General features: G+C 44.0%; 1 protein-coding gene across 1 annotated transcript; it reads left to right on the forward strand.

The window, feature by feature from the left end:
* Nucleotides 1-244: 244 nt before the first annotated feature.
* On the forward strand, nt 245-14,107 carry LOC126195283 (ankyrin repeat domain-containing protein 65-like). Its single transcript, XM_049933868.1, has 2 exons — nt 245-272; nt 12,913-14,107. Exon 2 carries the CDS (start codon nt 12,929-12,931, stop codon nt 14,105-14,107), a length of 1,179 nt encoding a protein of 392 aa, XP_049789825.1. The 5' UTR covers nt 245-272; nt 12,913-12,928.
* Nucleotides 14,108-14,564: the final 457 nt, after the last annotated feature.

A 14,564-nucleotide genomic window follows, 5' to 3' on the forward strand; every position in this document is an offset into this window, starting at 1 on the left:
TCAGAAATCCTTCCAGTTATGAACCGCGTTGCATTCTAAGAGTAAATCTAAAGTATCGAGAGAGGGAGACTAATTGGCGTACGGTACCTTTTACGCGCGTCCTTGTGATACGGTGTCTCCAGCTAGCGCAGTCACGTGCCAGAGCGGAATGCTATGCACGAGGTGCGCTATCTCCAGGCGCCTTATCTTATCTGAAGATATTCTATAAAAGATCTAAGTCGGAAGCGTGTGTTGCGCAGTGACTCTGACGACATTGCGGGAGCAGGTTAGATGTGAGTACACTTGCCTCATCTTCTGCTTATTTGGCTGAGATGCGTTAATTCTATGAATGACATCGTGTTGTCACCTTTCACGCTAGTGTTTTATTTATTCGCAATTGCTTTGTGACCAATATCGTGTACAACTGAAGTGCTTCGGCAAAAGTAGACAATAATAGGTCACAATACGAATACAAACAGATACATTGTGAGTGGGAATGCCATGTTACTAAAATGATTATTTTAGTGCTGAAGAGCATGGAATGTTATCCTTTGCAAATAATGAAACTTTCTGGTAAACAGAAATTTCATCAGGCACTCTGACCTGTATCCCTGCATTTCACGAGCAGTGCTCCTAACGAATCAACAACGCAAGCTATTCACATAGCTACCACCGACCAGTCCTTCTACGTTACAAACTCCACACAGGCTCTCCTCCGTACCTTGTTGTATTGTCACGCGTGGGACAACAGGATATGCCACAGGATGTCTCAGCCATGTCACAGAGGTTATTTTCACAGTATTTTTAGTGCAAACAAAATTATGATATTCCCTTCAGAACCCTAGAGAGAAGGAATGAGAAAAAAAGGTAATAAATATAAATGAGAAAATTATTATTGTGAAGTAATTCCGCTCATTATTATGTGATGTTTCTTATATTATTTTATTCTAAGTATGATCGCTTGAGCAAGATGGCTGACCATTTCTTTAGCGACTCTCGTTGGATCCTTGTAAAGTACTCCATCTCTAATAATTTTCTCCTCGACATGTACAATGCAATACAGGACGGGAGATTTTGGTTGGTTGGTTGGTATGGGGAAGGAGACCAGACAGCGTGGTCATCGGTCTCATCGGATTAGGGAAGGATTGGGAAGGAAGGCGGCCGTGCCCTTTCAGAGGAACCATCCCGGCATTTGCCTGGAGTGATTTAGAGAAATCACGGAAAACCTAAATCAGGATGGCCGGACGCGGGATTGAACCGTCGTCCTCCCGAATGCGACAGGATGGGAGACAAATCCTGGAAGCACAGGAAGCGAGCTTCATAGTCTCTTAAACGTAATTACACAACGTGGTTTCTTACAATTCAAATCATCCCTTGTGTGTATAAAAATATTAGTCGGATGATGGAAACAGCTGAAATTAGATTTTTCTCACTTTTGCCATACTGAGCAGTTCGACGTTACTTTGCTTGTTTTTAGGACTTAATGAAATAAAATACTTGACAGAATACACGTTGTGACTGCGCATATTTCTTGAGACAGAGAATGAGAGGTTTGCGTAACAGTGTCGATATCTGTTGGTCGTTTTGCCTCATAACGGCACACGTTTTATGGTGCTGCAGTGGTACTATATACAATGTATTAACTCGGAAACTCTGAATTACGTTTTACATTCGTATCCACTTGGCATTCGACGACCCAACGCAAATCATATACAGCCATTGACTTGTTGCATTACCTCCTATTTTCTTATCCTTTGCAGTGCACTTTTGCTATGAAGCATTATTAATTGTTACAAAAGGTTTTGATTTAAATGGTCTGAATTCCAGAAACTAAACATTTTAAAGTCGAAAAATCTGCGCCCTACCCTCTCTCTTTCGCGTAATAAAGTTAGTGTTAAAAGATGCGATAAAAATAACACAGTCAGTTTACATCCAGTGATTCACTTTTGCTACGAAGTATCGTTAAATTATTATAATAGCTTCGATTCAAATGCACTGAATTGCAGAAATTGGACATATTTCAAATCGAAAAATCTCTGACCTGCCCTCTCTCTTTCGTGTTGTAAAATTAGTGTTAAAAGTTGCGGCAAAAATAGAAGAGGGTCGGGTAAATGTGTAATTTAATGGAAATTTCGGCGCAGACATCTGTGTAGGGAGTGGGTACACATCGTTCCATTTATCACCCTATGGCTGTAGAGTCATTAGAGTTTTTTACGAATTTCCTATCAATTGATGAAAATTGCAAATTAAGGCACCTTTTGCAAATAAAATTAATAAAATAGGGTAGTTATGTAATTGCTGAGGGCAAATATTTATGATTTAAAGTGAATAAAGTTTATTTTATTGAATAAAACTGAAATCAATAGGCCGGCCGTTGTGGACGAGCTGTTCTAGGCGCTTCAGTCTGGAACCGCGCTGCTGCTACGGTCGCAGGTTCGAATCCTCGCTCGGGCATGGATGTGTGTGATGTCCTTAAGTTAGTTAGGTATAAGTAGTTCTAAGTCTAGGGGACTGATGACCTCAGATGTTAAGTCCCATAGTGCTCAGAGCCATGTTTTTGAAATCAACAGCAAAAGGTGGCCTCGCAGTAAAAGAAATAGAGTAAAAACATTTTTGACATAATCAGTTGGCCAGCAAGTTTCCTACATGTGTGCAATAGAGCTAACAGTACATCAGATCTGAACACAGAGAACTCCCAAACATCCATCACACGTGGACGCTAAATTTCGAAGTCTGAAAGTGCCCTAACTCCATCGAAATCGGAAATTAATATTGGTAAAATGACTCTGGAGACAATGAAAATTGATAATAAAACTGTCCAATAATATGTCTTAGTTTGTCATTAGCGCTACTAGTTTGCGAGAAATTAATTTAAACAGCACGTTGTGACACACTGCAAAATGTAACTGTATAGCTCGCTTCAGTGTCTAATACCCATCGAAAGGAGAAGGTTTCGCAGTCTGCGCACAGATATCACCCGCGAATGATTAACTAAGATAGAGTTCGACACATGGTGTAAAATTTAGAGTCCTTCACACTTGGCAAAAAATCTCTTTCCGGCGCTGGCCCTTGCCGAACTCACCGCCGAGGCCGCGACCTCTACTAGGGCAGCGGAGACCCCGCGGCACTGGCGCGTCCGGCTTATGAAGCGGTCGCTCTCCCCTGTTCGTTACGGCGAAAATTATTTTTATGACTACCATCCATATTTGGCAAATAAAGCATAGATTTGTATACACTACTGGCCATTAAAATTGCTACACGAAGAAGAAATACAGATGATAAACGGGTATTCACTGGATAAATATATTATACTAGAACTGACATTTGATTACATTTTCACGCAGTTTGGGTGCATAGATCCGGAGAAATAACTACCCAGAACAACCACCTCTGGCCGTAATAACGGCCTTGATACGCCTGGGCATTGAGTCAAACAGAGCTTGGATGGCGTGTACAGGTACAGCTGCCCGTGCAGCTTCAACACGATACCATAGTTCATCAAGAGTAGTGACTGGCGTATTGTGACGAGCCAGTTGCTCTGCCACCATTGACTAGACGTTTTCAATTGGTAAGAGATCTGGAGAATGTGCTGACAAGGGCAGCAGTCGAACATTTTCTGTATCCAGAAAGACCCGTACAGGACCTGCAACATGCAGTCGTGCATGTAGGGTTTCGCAGTGATCGAATGAAGGGTAGAGCCAAGGGTCGTAACAAATCTGAAATGTAATGTCCACTGTTCAAAGTGCCGTCAATGCGAACAAGAGGTGACCGAGACGTGTAACCAATGACAACCCATACCATCACGCCGGGAGATACGACAGTATGGCGATGACGAATACACGCTTCCAATGTGCGTTCACCGCGATGTCGCCAAACACGGTTGCGACCATCATGATGCTGTAAACAGAGCCTGGATTCATCCGAAAAAATGACGTTTTGCCATTCGTGCACCCAGGATCGTCGTTGAGTACACCATCACAGGCGCTCCTGTCTGTGATGCACCGTCAAGGGTAACCGCAGGCATGGTCTCAGAGCTGATAGTCCATGCTGCTGCAAACGTCCCCGAACTGTTCGTGCAGATGGTTGTTGTCTTGCAAACGTCCCCATCTGTTGACTCAGGAATCGAGACGTGGCTGCACGATCCGTTACAGCCATGGGATAAGATGCCTGTCATCTCCATTGCTAGTGATACGAGGCCGTTGGGATCCAGCACGGCGTTCCGTATTACCCTCCTGAACCCACCGATTCAGTATTCTGCTAACAGTCATTGGATCTCGACCAACGCGATCAGCAATGTCGCGATACGATAAACCGCAATCGCGATAGGCTACAATTTGACCTTTATCAAAGTCGGAAAAGTGATGGTACGCATTTCTCCTCCTTACATGAGGCATCACGACAACGTTTCACCAGGCAACGCCGGTCGACTACTGTTTGTGTATGAGAAATCGGTTGGAAACTTTGCTCATGTCAGCACATTGTAGGTGTCGCCACCGGCGCCAACCTTGTGTGAATTATCTGAAAAGCTAATCATTTTCATAAGCACAGCATCTTCTTCCTGTCGTTTAAATTTCGCGTCTGTAGCACGACATCTTCGTGGTGTAGCAATTTTAATGGCCGGTAGTGTATTGTGAAGATGGTCCCCTTTCTTCCTTTCATTTTCCGTCTACATACTATGTAATAAGGCTGTTGGTTCCCTTATTATTGAGAAAATACGTATTGAAACTTTTTCGAAACATTGGTTTTCACAAAAAAACATGTTTATAGGTATACATAAAAATTAAGTGGCCAGGTATTCCGGATCGTCTTTCGACGAACTTTGAGCTAGTGATCTCGTAATTTACAGTACGTGCACCATACACACATCGCAGAAGTAGTTATTAACGGCCAATTTAAATAAATTTGATACTGATATTAAAACAACTGAATTCTGTAAAATTATTAAGAAATGAGGCAGATGATGGATGTTCCTACACTGTGCTGACCTCATAATACGTGTTGCTGTGGAGAATTGCTTATTCTGGCTAAATTCGTTTAACTGTAATATCCGTTGTTGTTTGTAACGATAAAAATATGAGTATATCGAAGCATGGTGCTCACAGGTTGTAGTATAAATAAGTGTATTTCATTTTCCACCTCTTTTGAGTTCGTAGCACCTTAGGTTCCCATACAAGTAATTTGTTAAAGAAATTTGCGTAAATAAAAATTTTTAATATTGCTGTAACTTGCAAATTTCTTGGCATATAAAAATATTCTAAGCGGCGATGGTGTCGGCTCATCGATGCGCAAGGTTTGATAGCTTTGGTACTAAGGTAGAGTTAATATATCGTGTGACACTAGATATACGAGAGTTTTATATAGATATTTTATTTCAGTGAGCATTCTCGTTATGACACCGTTTCCATACCATGCGTGCGCATGTAATATGTCATGGCCGCAGCGAAATCCATCGCGTATTCACTGTCTCTCGCGCCGTTCCGTTTATCTGGTAGCCAGGATCCGTGATTAAGTTCCACCATTTGGGCTGTACTATCAAAATGGTTCAAATGGCTCTGAGCACTATGGGACTTAACATCTGAGGTCATCAGTCCTCTAGAACTTAGATCTACTTAAACCTAACTAACCTAAGGACATCACACACATCCATGCCCGAGGCAGGATTCGAACCTGCGACCGTAGCGGTCGTGCGGTTCCAGACTGAAGCGCCTAGAACAGCTCGGCCACTGCGGCCGGCCTGGACTATCATCACCCCTTCTGACGGTTTCTAATGTTTAAGAACGAGCGCACCTGTGTGGGTCATCGGCGCCCGTTACATTACAAGCTACAGATGAATGTAAAACTGTTTGCTTTCAGCTAGGTTCCAACGTACATGTTTGCTTTATCCTTGAGCGTCCCATTACAACGGTAACTATGTTAGCCACCTTGACACAATGAAACTGTTTTTATGAATTTGATGGACCATTGCTTATGCAGTTAGCGAGACTTATAAATGTGATTTAAAGACGTTCAGAACAGTAACTACACGATGACGATAATAATACGATGTGCGTTCAATAAGTGATGCAACAATTTTTTTGTGGAAACAGATTGGTTTTATTTCAGGATTCTAGTACACCGTATTGTTCCCCTCTCTTTCGGCTACAAAACCCTATTTTCAACATAATCTCCGCTCAATGCGACTCCGTTGTCCCATCTTACCGTAATACCCACATCGTATCACTACACTGCTCGACGTCGGATCCAACGTGTTGCTACGTAAATAACCTCTCCATCGTCAATGTGCTATTTCCCGCGGAGTGCAGACGGAAGACTGAAGGTGCGAGATCCGGGCTGAAGGTTGGGCAAAGAAGAAGAGTTCAATTAAGTTTTGTGAGCTCCTCTCGGGTGCGCAAATTTGTGTGAGGCCTTGCGTTGTCGAAGAGAAGGAGAAGCTTGTATGCAATTTTGTGACGACGAATACGCTGTAGCTCTTTCTCCAATTTCCTTAGGATAGGACAATACACTTTTGATCGTTGCGCCATAAGGGATAACTAACATCAAACAGAAGGTTCGCATGAGCAGTTGCTAGCGGGCTCGTGCGCATGCGCAGACCTGAATTCGCGTATGAGCAGTGCCTTCCTCCCGCTTCTGGCTACTTGAAGCGTGGCTGTTTGCTGTATGAGCAGTAGCAGCAAGTAGCCAGAAGCTACCCGAAAAAATTTCTCTGGCTCGCCCAAGCTGCCAGATTCGCGCATGCGCAGAGGAAGCTGAGTTATAGGGGGTGGTCCTTCCTCACATGACCCGTGTATATGTTTCGTGTCTTCGTAATATTGCTGGTCTCTTCGTTTACAGCTCCCACGTCAAATGAAATCAAAACATATTCCTGTGGGCAGGAGCTATCAAGTGAATTAATATACATTCTCATAACCATGAAAGACCAAAATAAGTTATTAGTTTCAAATTTCTGATTTTATATTATTTCCTCGTTATTAGCAATCAACCATTAATGTCTTAATGAAGCTATTTCTGTCTGTTTTATAGAGAAATTTGCTTCTAGTAATTTTTTTTCCGCTGAGGCAGTTAGTTTATTTGAAAAGAAGTGTTTCATTCCACACTATTGACTACTTTCAACCTCGTTCAATTTCAAGTGCAAATTTTCATTTTCCGGGACGAATGACGTTATACCATAATAAAGAACCAAACATGAGAATACAGTACTGGACCTCCAAGAAAATTGGTATCTCGAAAACCACATGAAGAGCTGAATATCAGGTACTTCAGAGTGCATCTGGACATAGAAATGTGCAATTAGAGCGGAATGAAGCATTTTAGTATGGTTTATGAAATTTTGATGCTGCTGGAGTAGTCTCTGATGTCCTGTTCCTTTCATGACACTGTAAGATCTCTTAATGCTATATACGTACGAACATACGTAAACATTGACTTGAAGCTGACTAAGTAGGCAAATTTAGTCAGTAGTTTAGAACTAAATGTTTTGTTTCAAATATAATGACAGGTGTAGCAGAATTTTACAAATCTGCCTTCTGTGAAAGTGTTTTTCGATCAAAAGGCACTTGTCTAGCACTTCCTCTAGGCATGAAGCTATTTCTTAATTTGTGTTTACGTTAAATTTATAGAATGCCATTGTGTGCTAAATTGTAGACTGGCAGCATACCGTATTTTATCGCTTTAACTCCCCACATGGCTTCATATTTATTCCTAGAGTAGAATATAAACTATCAGTTGTACAGTTTCTTTGCCTCACAGACAACCATGTTAATTTTTTACACATTTTGAAATAGTCATGAAATTTATTGTCCTTTATTCCGGTGTAAGCTACACAAGAAATTACCTTTTTTTTTCAAGAAATTTGTATTCCATCCTACTAGCTTTTTACAGTGCTGTGTAGATGTAAACCTGTTGGAAATGCTACATAACAATATTGCAGAGTACGAATTAAAAAAAAATCTGTCGAAGTCACCCCTTAGCAAAATTTTATGGCGCTGCGAGCTGTGGAGTCTACTTTTGAAATGATATTTTGCCAAGAACTGCTTCCTTGTTTGCATCCTTTATCTGGGTGGGATATGATAGAACAATTGCTCTAAGTACAACTCTGTATGTCCTCTCAACAACATGCCGCAGGGCTGCACATGGTCATGTGATCCCCCACCACGCACGAAATTCCACCAGAAATGCGACGCAAAGCGTATGAGCAGAGCAAGCAGCAAACGCGGGCTGGCTACGTCATCGTAGCTGCGCATGCGCAGTACAACCTGTTGTCTGGCTCTGTCTGGTAACTGCTCAAACGAACCTAGAATAACTGCTTCAGAGTCCCAGAAGATAGTTGCCATGACTTTACCAGCTGAGGGTGCGGCTTTGAACAATTTTTTTTTTCGGAGGAGAGGTGGTGTGGCGCCACTTGTAGATTACCGTTTTGTTTCCGGTTCGAAAGGATGAACCCATGTTTCATCGCCTGTGAGAACGTTCGACAAAAAATTTTCATGACCAGTCTCGTAAAGTACAAACAATTCTGCCCAGATGGTCCTTAGTTGCACTTTATGGTCTTCTGTAACGGTGACGAGGAACCCAAGGGGCACACTCCTTTGGGTACCCCAGCTGGTGGACGAGTGTGTCAGCACTACCAACAGAGACGTCCAGTTGTGCAGCGAGGTGTTTGGTTGTGATCCGTCGATCATCTCGAATGAGAGTGTCCGCACGTTCCAACATTGCAGGAGTCACAGCTGTCTGTGGCCGGCCGGCAAGCGGGAGATCGGACAATTTTGCGCGACCTTGTTGCGGTGATAATAGACACTTTGCGCAACGAGTCACCGTGCGTTATTTCACTATCAGATCTCCGTACACATTCTGCAAGGGCCTAAGAATCCTCTGGTTTTCCGCCAAAAGAAACTCAATGACAGCTCTCAGCTTGGAACGCACCTCCGTTAAAAACGCCATTTTGTAGGCTACATATAGAGCCGCCACTTATCATCAGGACTTCATGAAACTGTACGGGCTGAAGCGGAAATATTCCAAGATGACCCACAATGAATTTCGCATTTTTGACACCGAAACTGGCCGAGAAAAAGGAGTGTTTCATTACTTACTGAACGTCCCTCGTATAATATTGTGTTGCGGTTTGCATGCTTAGTGCTGTAATTGAGAAATATGAAAATGTGAGCGTGGTTTCCCTCCAACAGGCGTAATATCTGTTTTCGCCTACGAAGATAGCTTGGTTGTGGAACTGCTGGAATCATTCCTAGGAGGAGCGGGATTCGAATCAGTTTCGCTCATAGGGATTTACATTTTTCATGGTTTCATAAAATCCAATAGGTAAGTGCGGGGTTGGTTCCTTTGGAGAGGATATGGCCGAATTCCTAATCCTATTCTTCTCCTACGAGAGTTTATTCTCCGTTTCTGGTAATATCACTGTTGATGGGACGTAACGACAATCTTCTCGTCTTTACTAAGGTCACCAAATTAATATTTGCGATGCATTTATTTTAAATCGGTCCAACAATGAACTGTAATTTTCTGTGAAGTTCTCATCTGGTCCTGCAAATGTGTAAACGCCTGTAGAAGAGTTCACATATTTTATCCTACTCTTTGGTAGTTATTCTTGTCTAAACCATGAAGACCAAATTTTGTTGAATAAAGAATCTCGTCTGCTGTTGCCAATAGAGTTCAACAAATTTTTCGGTGAATAGTTACGTTTTTGTGGAAGATCTCGTTACTAGTCTTAACCAACAATCAATATCAAGTATTGCGTAAGACACAATTTGTAGAGGTTGTGAACCCAAGTTCTAATAAATTGTTGAAGAGTGGTGAGTTTTTAATGATTTCTTAAAACAGGTGATTACCGGTCTTTCTAAAATTATTAAGTGATGTTAATTTTTTCTGTTTGGTCATCTTAAAATGATGCAAAGATAACTAAAAACGCTTGGGAAGTTCAAATTATGGCTGAAGCTGATATATTTCTTTAATTAGGAAAGTGATAACAGTATATCATTACAGCTTTTATTTCGTAAAAATTTACCTGTTTTGGACCACAGCTTCATTTATGATAGTTGACCCTCCTAAACTTACTTTTTAACTTACATTTAAGTGCTTTAATCAAAGCAATTTACTCCTATCCATCACTCTATAACTTCTGAAAGACTAGAATAATATTTCCATTTTGTTAATGATAATCTCAATTTTTCCCACTATTAGCTGTTACTTTCAAACAGAACATTGACAGGTACACTTTTATTCCAGCTAGGAAGTGTATGGCTAGTCTGCTGGCGCCGAGCGCTTCATGGTTTGCACATTAGACTTTGAGGATTATAATTCTGGGCATTGCAGTATGAGAGGGCTGTGGCCAGATATTGCCACACCAGGCGTTTTGCAACAATGATTATAAGGGTTTGTCATCGCGTATACTTGAGGCCATAGTCTTTACCAGCTTTCTGACAGATGCGATTGTCATAACGGGCAAAGCATCGACGTTCCACGTTGTAGGGGCGTATTTCTGGCAATCTGTAAAAGTTAGTCTTAGACTTATCTTTATCTTTGAAAGATAAAGATCAGTCAGCTCACATTCTTTATCTTAAAAAAAATATTTACTGGCAATTTCACTCTCTCAACTAGCACCCATTGTTTCTATGTAAAAGAAGCACACATCTGTTGGAAAACGTTTCTCATCCAAGCATTTGTGATTAAATGCTTATCTTGGAAATATTTCTCTCTAAATCTGCATGCTAGCTTTCCTGTCTTAGTTCTTCCACCGCATGGATAAGCTCTTCTGTCGTCTCTTATTGCTGACCTGCAATGCAAGCAACAGGCGGAGGTCCCTTCATGCATATTTAACGGTGGTTGGGGATGCTTGCTTGAGGCGTCGTTGAATGGTGAAATGCTTTCTTTTCTGTATCCCAGCCTCTCCTAGTACAAAAGTAGCGTAATAATCAACACAGTTCTCAAAAGTGAATGTAGTTTATCCATTGCATTTTGTGCTTAGGAACAGAATTCGCAATGGTCTGTGACTGAAACCGGTACATATTTGCGTTTTAAATAAAAAAAGCAGCTAATGGTCAAGCCGTGCGAGGTAGCAGCGTGTTCTCAGGCGCCTTGCCACAGTTTGCGGGACTCCTCTCGACGGAGGTTCGAGTAATCCCTCGGGCATGAATATGGTTCAAATGGCTCTGAGCACTATGGGACTCAACTGCTGTGGTCATAAGTCCCCTAGAACTTAGAACTAATTAAACCTAACTAACCTAAGGACATCACACACATCCATGCCCGAGGCAGGATTCGAACCTGCGACCGTAGCAGTCGCACGGTTCCGGACTGCGCGCCTAGAACCGCGAGACCACCGCGGCCGGCTGCATGAATATGTATCTTGTACTTAGCATAAGTTTGTTTAAGTAGGATTACGTAGTGCGGAAGCCTAGGGACCGGTGAACTCAGCAGTTTGGTCCCGTAGGAACTTACCACAAATTTCCAAATTTCCAAAAAAAAAAAGTCAAACATGAATTTTATACATTGCTTGGTGGCTTTTAATAGTCATCTTCCAAAACTGTTTAAATATATTTTGCTTGTTTATCATAAACACGCAGAAAGTGTGGCTTGCTATGATAAAATGAGTCATTGTGTTGTGTTTCGGAAGGACAATGAAAAATGTTTTGATAAACAAATGTAACCTTCCAAATTTCACAACATTTTTTCTCCAACAGAGCAACATGAAGGTCATTCTAGACCTCAGATAGTCGAACAATGTTTTTCTGCTATTCTGTCCATAATCTCTTCTTCGTGAGACAGTAGATCACTACCAGTAAATAATAATTCTGGTGTGGCATATCGAACTTATAAACCGTGTCTAGGACCAAAGTTTCATTCTTCAGAAAAGTGTGCACTGTTTAGAAATGTAATGCAGACTGAAAATACGTACCGAATAGGGACTTGAACCTGGAACCCTGCCTTTCTTGGGCAATACTCTTACCGAATATTTTATATTAACAAAAGTTTTTTAAATAATCTGACCTGATTTCTACAATTTAGGTCGTGTTGATAATATTAAGCTTTGGGTCTGTAAACTTGAGAATGTAAATTTTATCATATCTTCACCAGCCTTACCACCACACTGATTTGCTACCTTTCTCAGTTCTACTTTTAACACAAGCTCTGGTTCAGGAATCATGTCCATTAATTTTCCTCCTGTCGTAGTCCTCCTACTATAATCTCTAACGTTATCGATGAACATATGTTAAATCGGATCTGTAGCCTTCTGAAGAGCGAGGACAACTACACAAAAGTTGCACTAAAGGAGAATGGGGAGTGTATTTCTTTGAGCGCTGCTGAAGCATAGTGCACCTCTCTCTTCATCACGATGAATTCCGGCGAGAACGACTGCGATCAGATGATTAGCCCCTAATAGTAGATCTGTCCAGGCACGAATCGTGACCTCTCCTCACAGCTACACGTGTGCCCTCATCAATTTCCCAATTTTCAATCGTCACAGACCTCCTCGTAAATACTTTTCACGAACAGCACTCCTGGAACAAAAGATATTGCGGAGAAATGCCAGGTAATTGAAAACAATGCATATTTCATATCAGAATAAGAGATTCATTTTGGAAACGATCCCCTACGCCATGGCTAAGACATCACTAGTCCTGAAAACTATGCGCGAGCACCTGTTTGAAGGTTTGAAAGTAGGTGGCAGATACTGAGGAATGTGGAGCTGTGGCATTGGTTGGTAAGTCGGCTGTGCAATGCCTCGGTTGGGAAGAAAATGCCAGCAAGTGCATTGCCTACGAAAGGGAAGATTCTGGGCTCGAGTCCCAATTGGAGAACAGTATTATTCTGCCACAAAGTATCTATGAGAATGGGCACAATAATTTATCCTGCTGTCCTCCGGTGCATGTGATAGTAGCAGCTGTAGCCACCATTTAGTCATAATTTTCCTTTTCTTTTTTTCAGAGGACGATCCTACTAGATGGCTATTCTGACAACGAGTATAACGCTGGAGGAAGTTCTAAAATGGTCTCCATTGCACTTCGCCGAAGAGACTGGTGCCTGGGCGTGGGTGGAGAGACTACTGCAAGCGGGTGTCCCAAGTCGAGACTTGTCGACGACAAAGAAGCGACTGCAGTGCCCAGAAGATGCGAAGGATATTATGCGGCGGGCCTGCGAGGAAGGTCTGGTGTCGGTACTGCAGTTCGCGCTGTCCGTGGACCGCTCGCTGGCGGGCCGTCCGCTGGACGACCGGCAGACGACGCCGCTACACGTGGCTGCTCGCCACCGCCGCGAGACCGCGCTGCGCTGCCTGCTGGCTGCCGGCGCCGACGTAGACGCCGTCGACACCTCCGGCCGGGCACCCCTGCACGAAGCCGTCCTCACCGACAGCGCTCACGCCACACGCATGCTGCTCGACGCGGGAGCTAGCGCTACCGTCAAGGACGGCGAGGGCATGTCGCCCAAGCGGCTGGCCGAGGCTCACGTCTGCATATCGGCGCTCAGCGTGGTGTCCGACTTCGTCCAGGACGAGCCCTGGGAGCAGATCGCGCAGTTCATCATGGCTACCGAGACCGGTTGCGTGGAGCGCACGCGGCGGTCGCTGGTCGCGGTCAGCCGCAGCGACGGCCCGGCCTTCCTACAGTGGTCGGTGCTACACTGGGTGGCCATGTCGGGCTCGGGCACGGCCATCCGGACGCTGGTGGCGAGCGGCTCGGACGCGGACGCGCGCGGCGCCACTGGCGAGACGCCGCTGCACGGGGCCGCCGCCTGGGGTTCGGAGGCCGCCGTCGCAGCGCTGCTCGAGTGCGGCGCCAGCGTGGACGCGCGCGACCGCAGCGGGTCGGCGCCGCTGCACTACGCGGCGCGCACGGGCAACCTGGCGGCGCTGCGCGCGCTGCTGGCGGCGGGGGCCGACGGCGACGCGCGCGACGGCGACGGCAACACGGCGCTGCACCACGCCGCCGCCGCGGGCGCCGCGGACACCGTGGCCGCTCTGCTCGCCGCCGGCGCCTCCGGCCGCCTGCGCAACCGCGACGGCCACACCGCGTACGACATGGCGCGCGCGCGCGGCTTCCGAAACGTACTCGGCCTGCTATACGACAAGGCGGCCCGACCACCGACTTCGGCCACGACCGCCACAGAACACCTGCCGGGATGACGCAACTAGCCACCAAATACAAAGATGGCATTTTATTTGCTAAATCTCTCGATAACAGAGCATATGTGGAACTGGGGCTTTACAAAACGATACGTCAATCGAATCAGTCTCCTGCTCGAAAACAGCACCATGCTAAAATCACGAATCTCAAGAATTTACGATGAAGTTAGATTATTTTCCCTTTGTTGCTGCCTCACTTTCCCCAAAAGGAATTGGCATGTTTAAAACCAACAACAAGTGGTTACAGTTTGAAGTAGCTCCACAAACCGATAGAAGTCAGTCTCATAATTATGGTTTCGTGTATGCCTAGATGGCACCAAGTTGGGTCAAAGCTACTGATTTCTAGGATAAATTAAAATTCAGACTGAAGTCAGTTTTTATGCCAACTAAAGATACACAGAGGTGATGATCTTGGTGCTGCTCTCATATAAAGGATGGATATACTAAACGTCCAAGT

This window comes from Schistocerca nitens, chromosome 1 (genome assembly GCF_023898315.1).
Source record: "Schistocerca nitens isolate TAMUIC-IGC-003100 chromosome 1, iqSchNite1.1, whole genome shotgun sequence".
Taxonomy (NCBI): Eukaryota; Metazoa; Arthropoda; class Insecta; order Orthoptera; family Acrididae; genus Schistocerca; species Schistocerca nitens.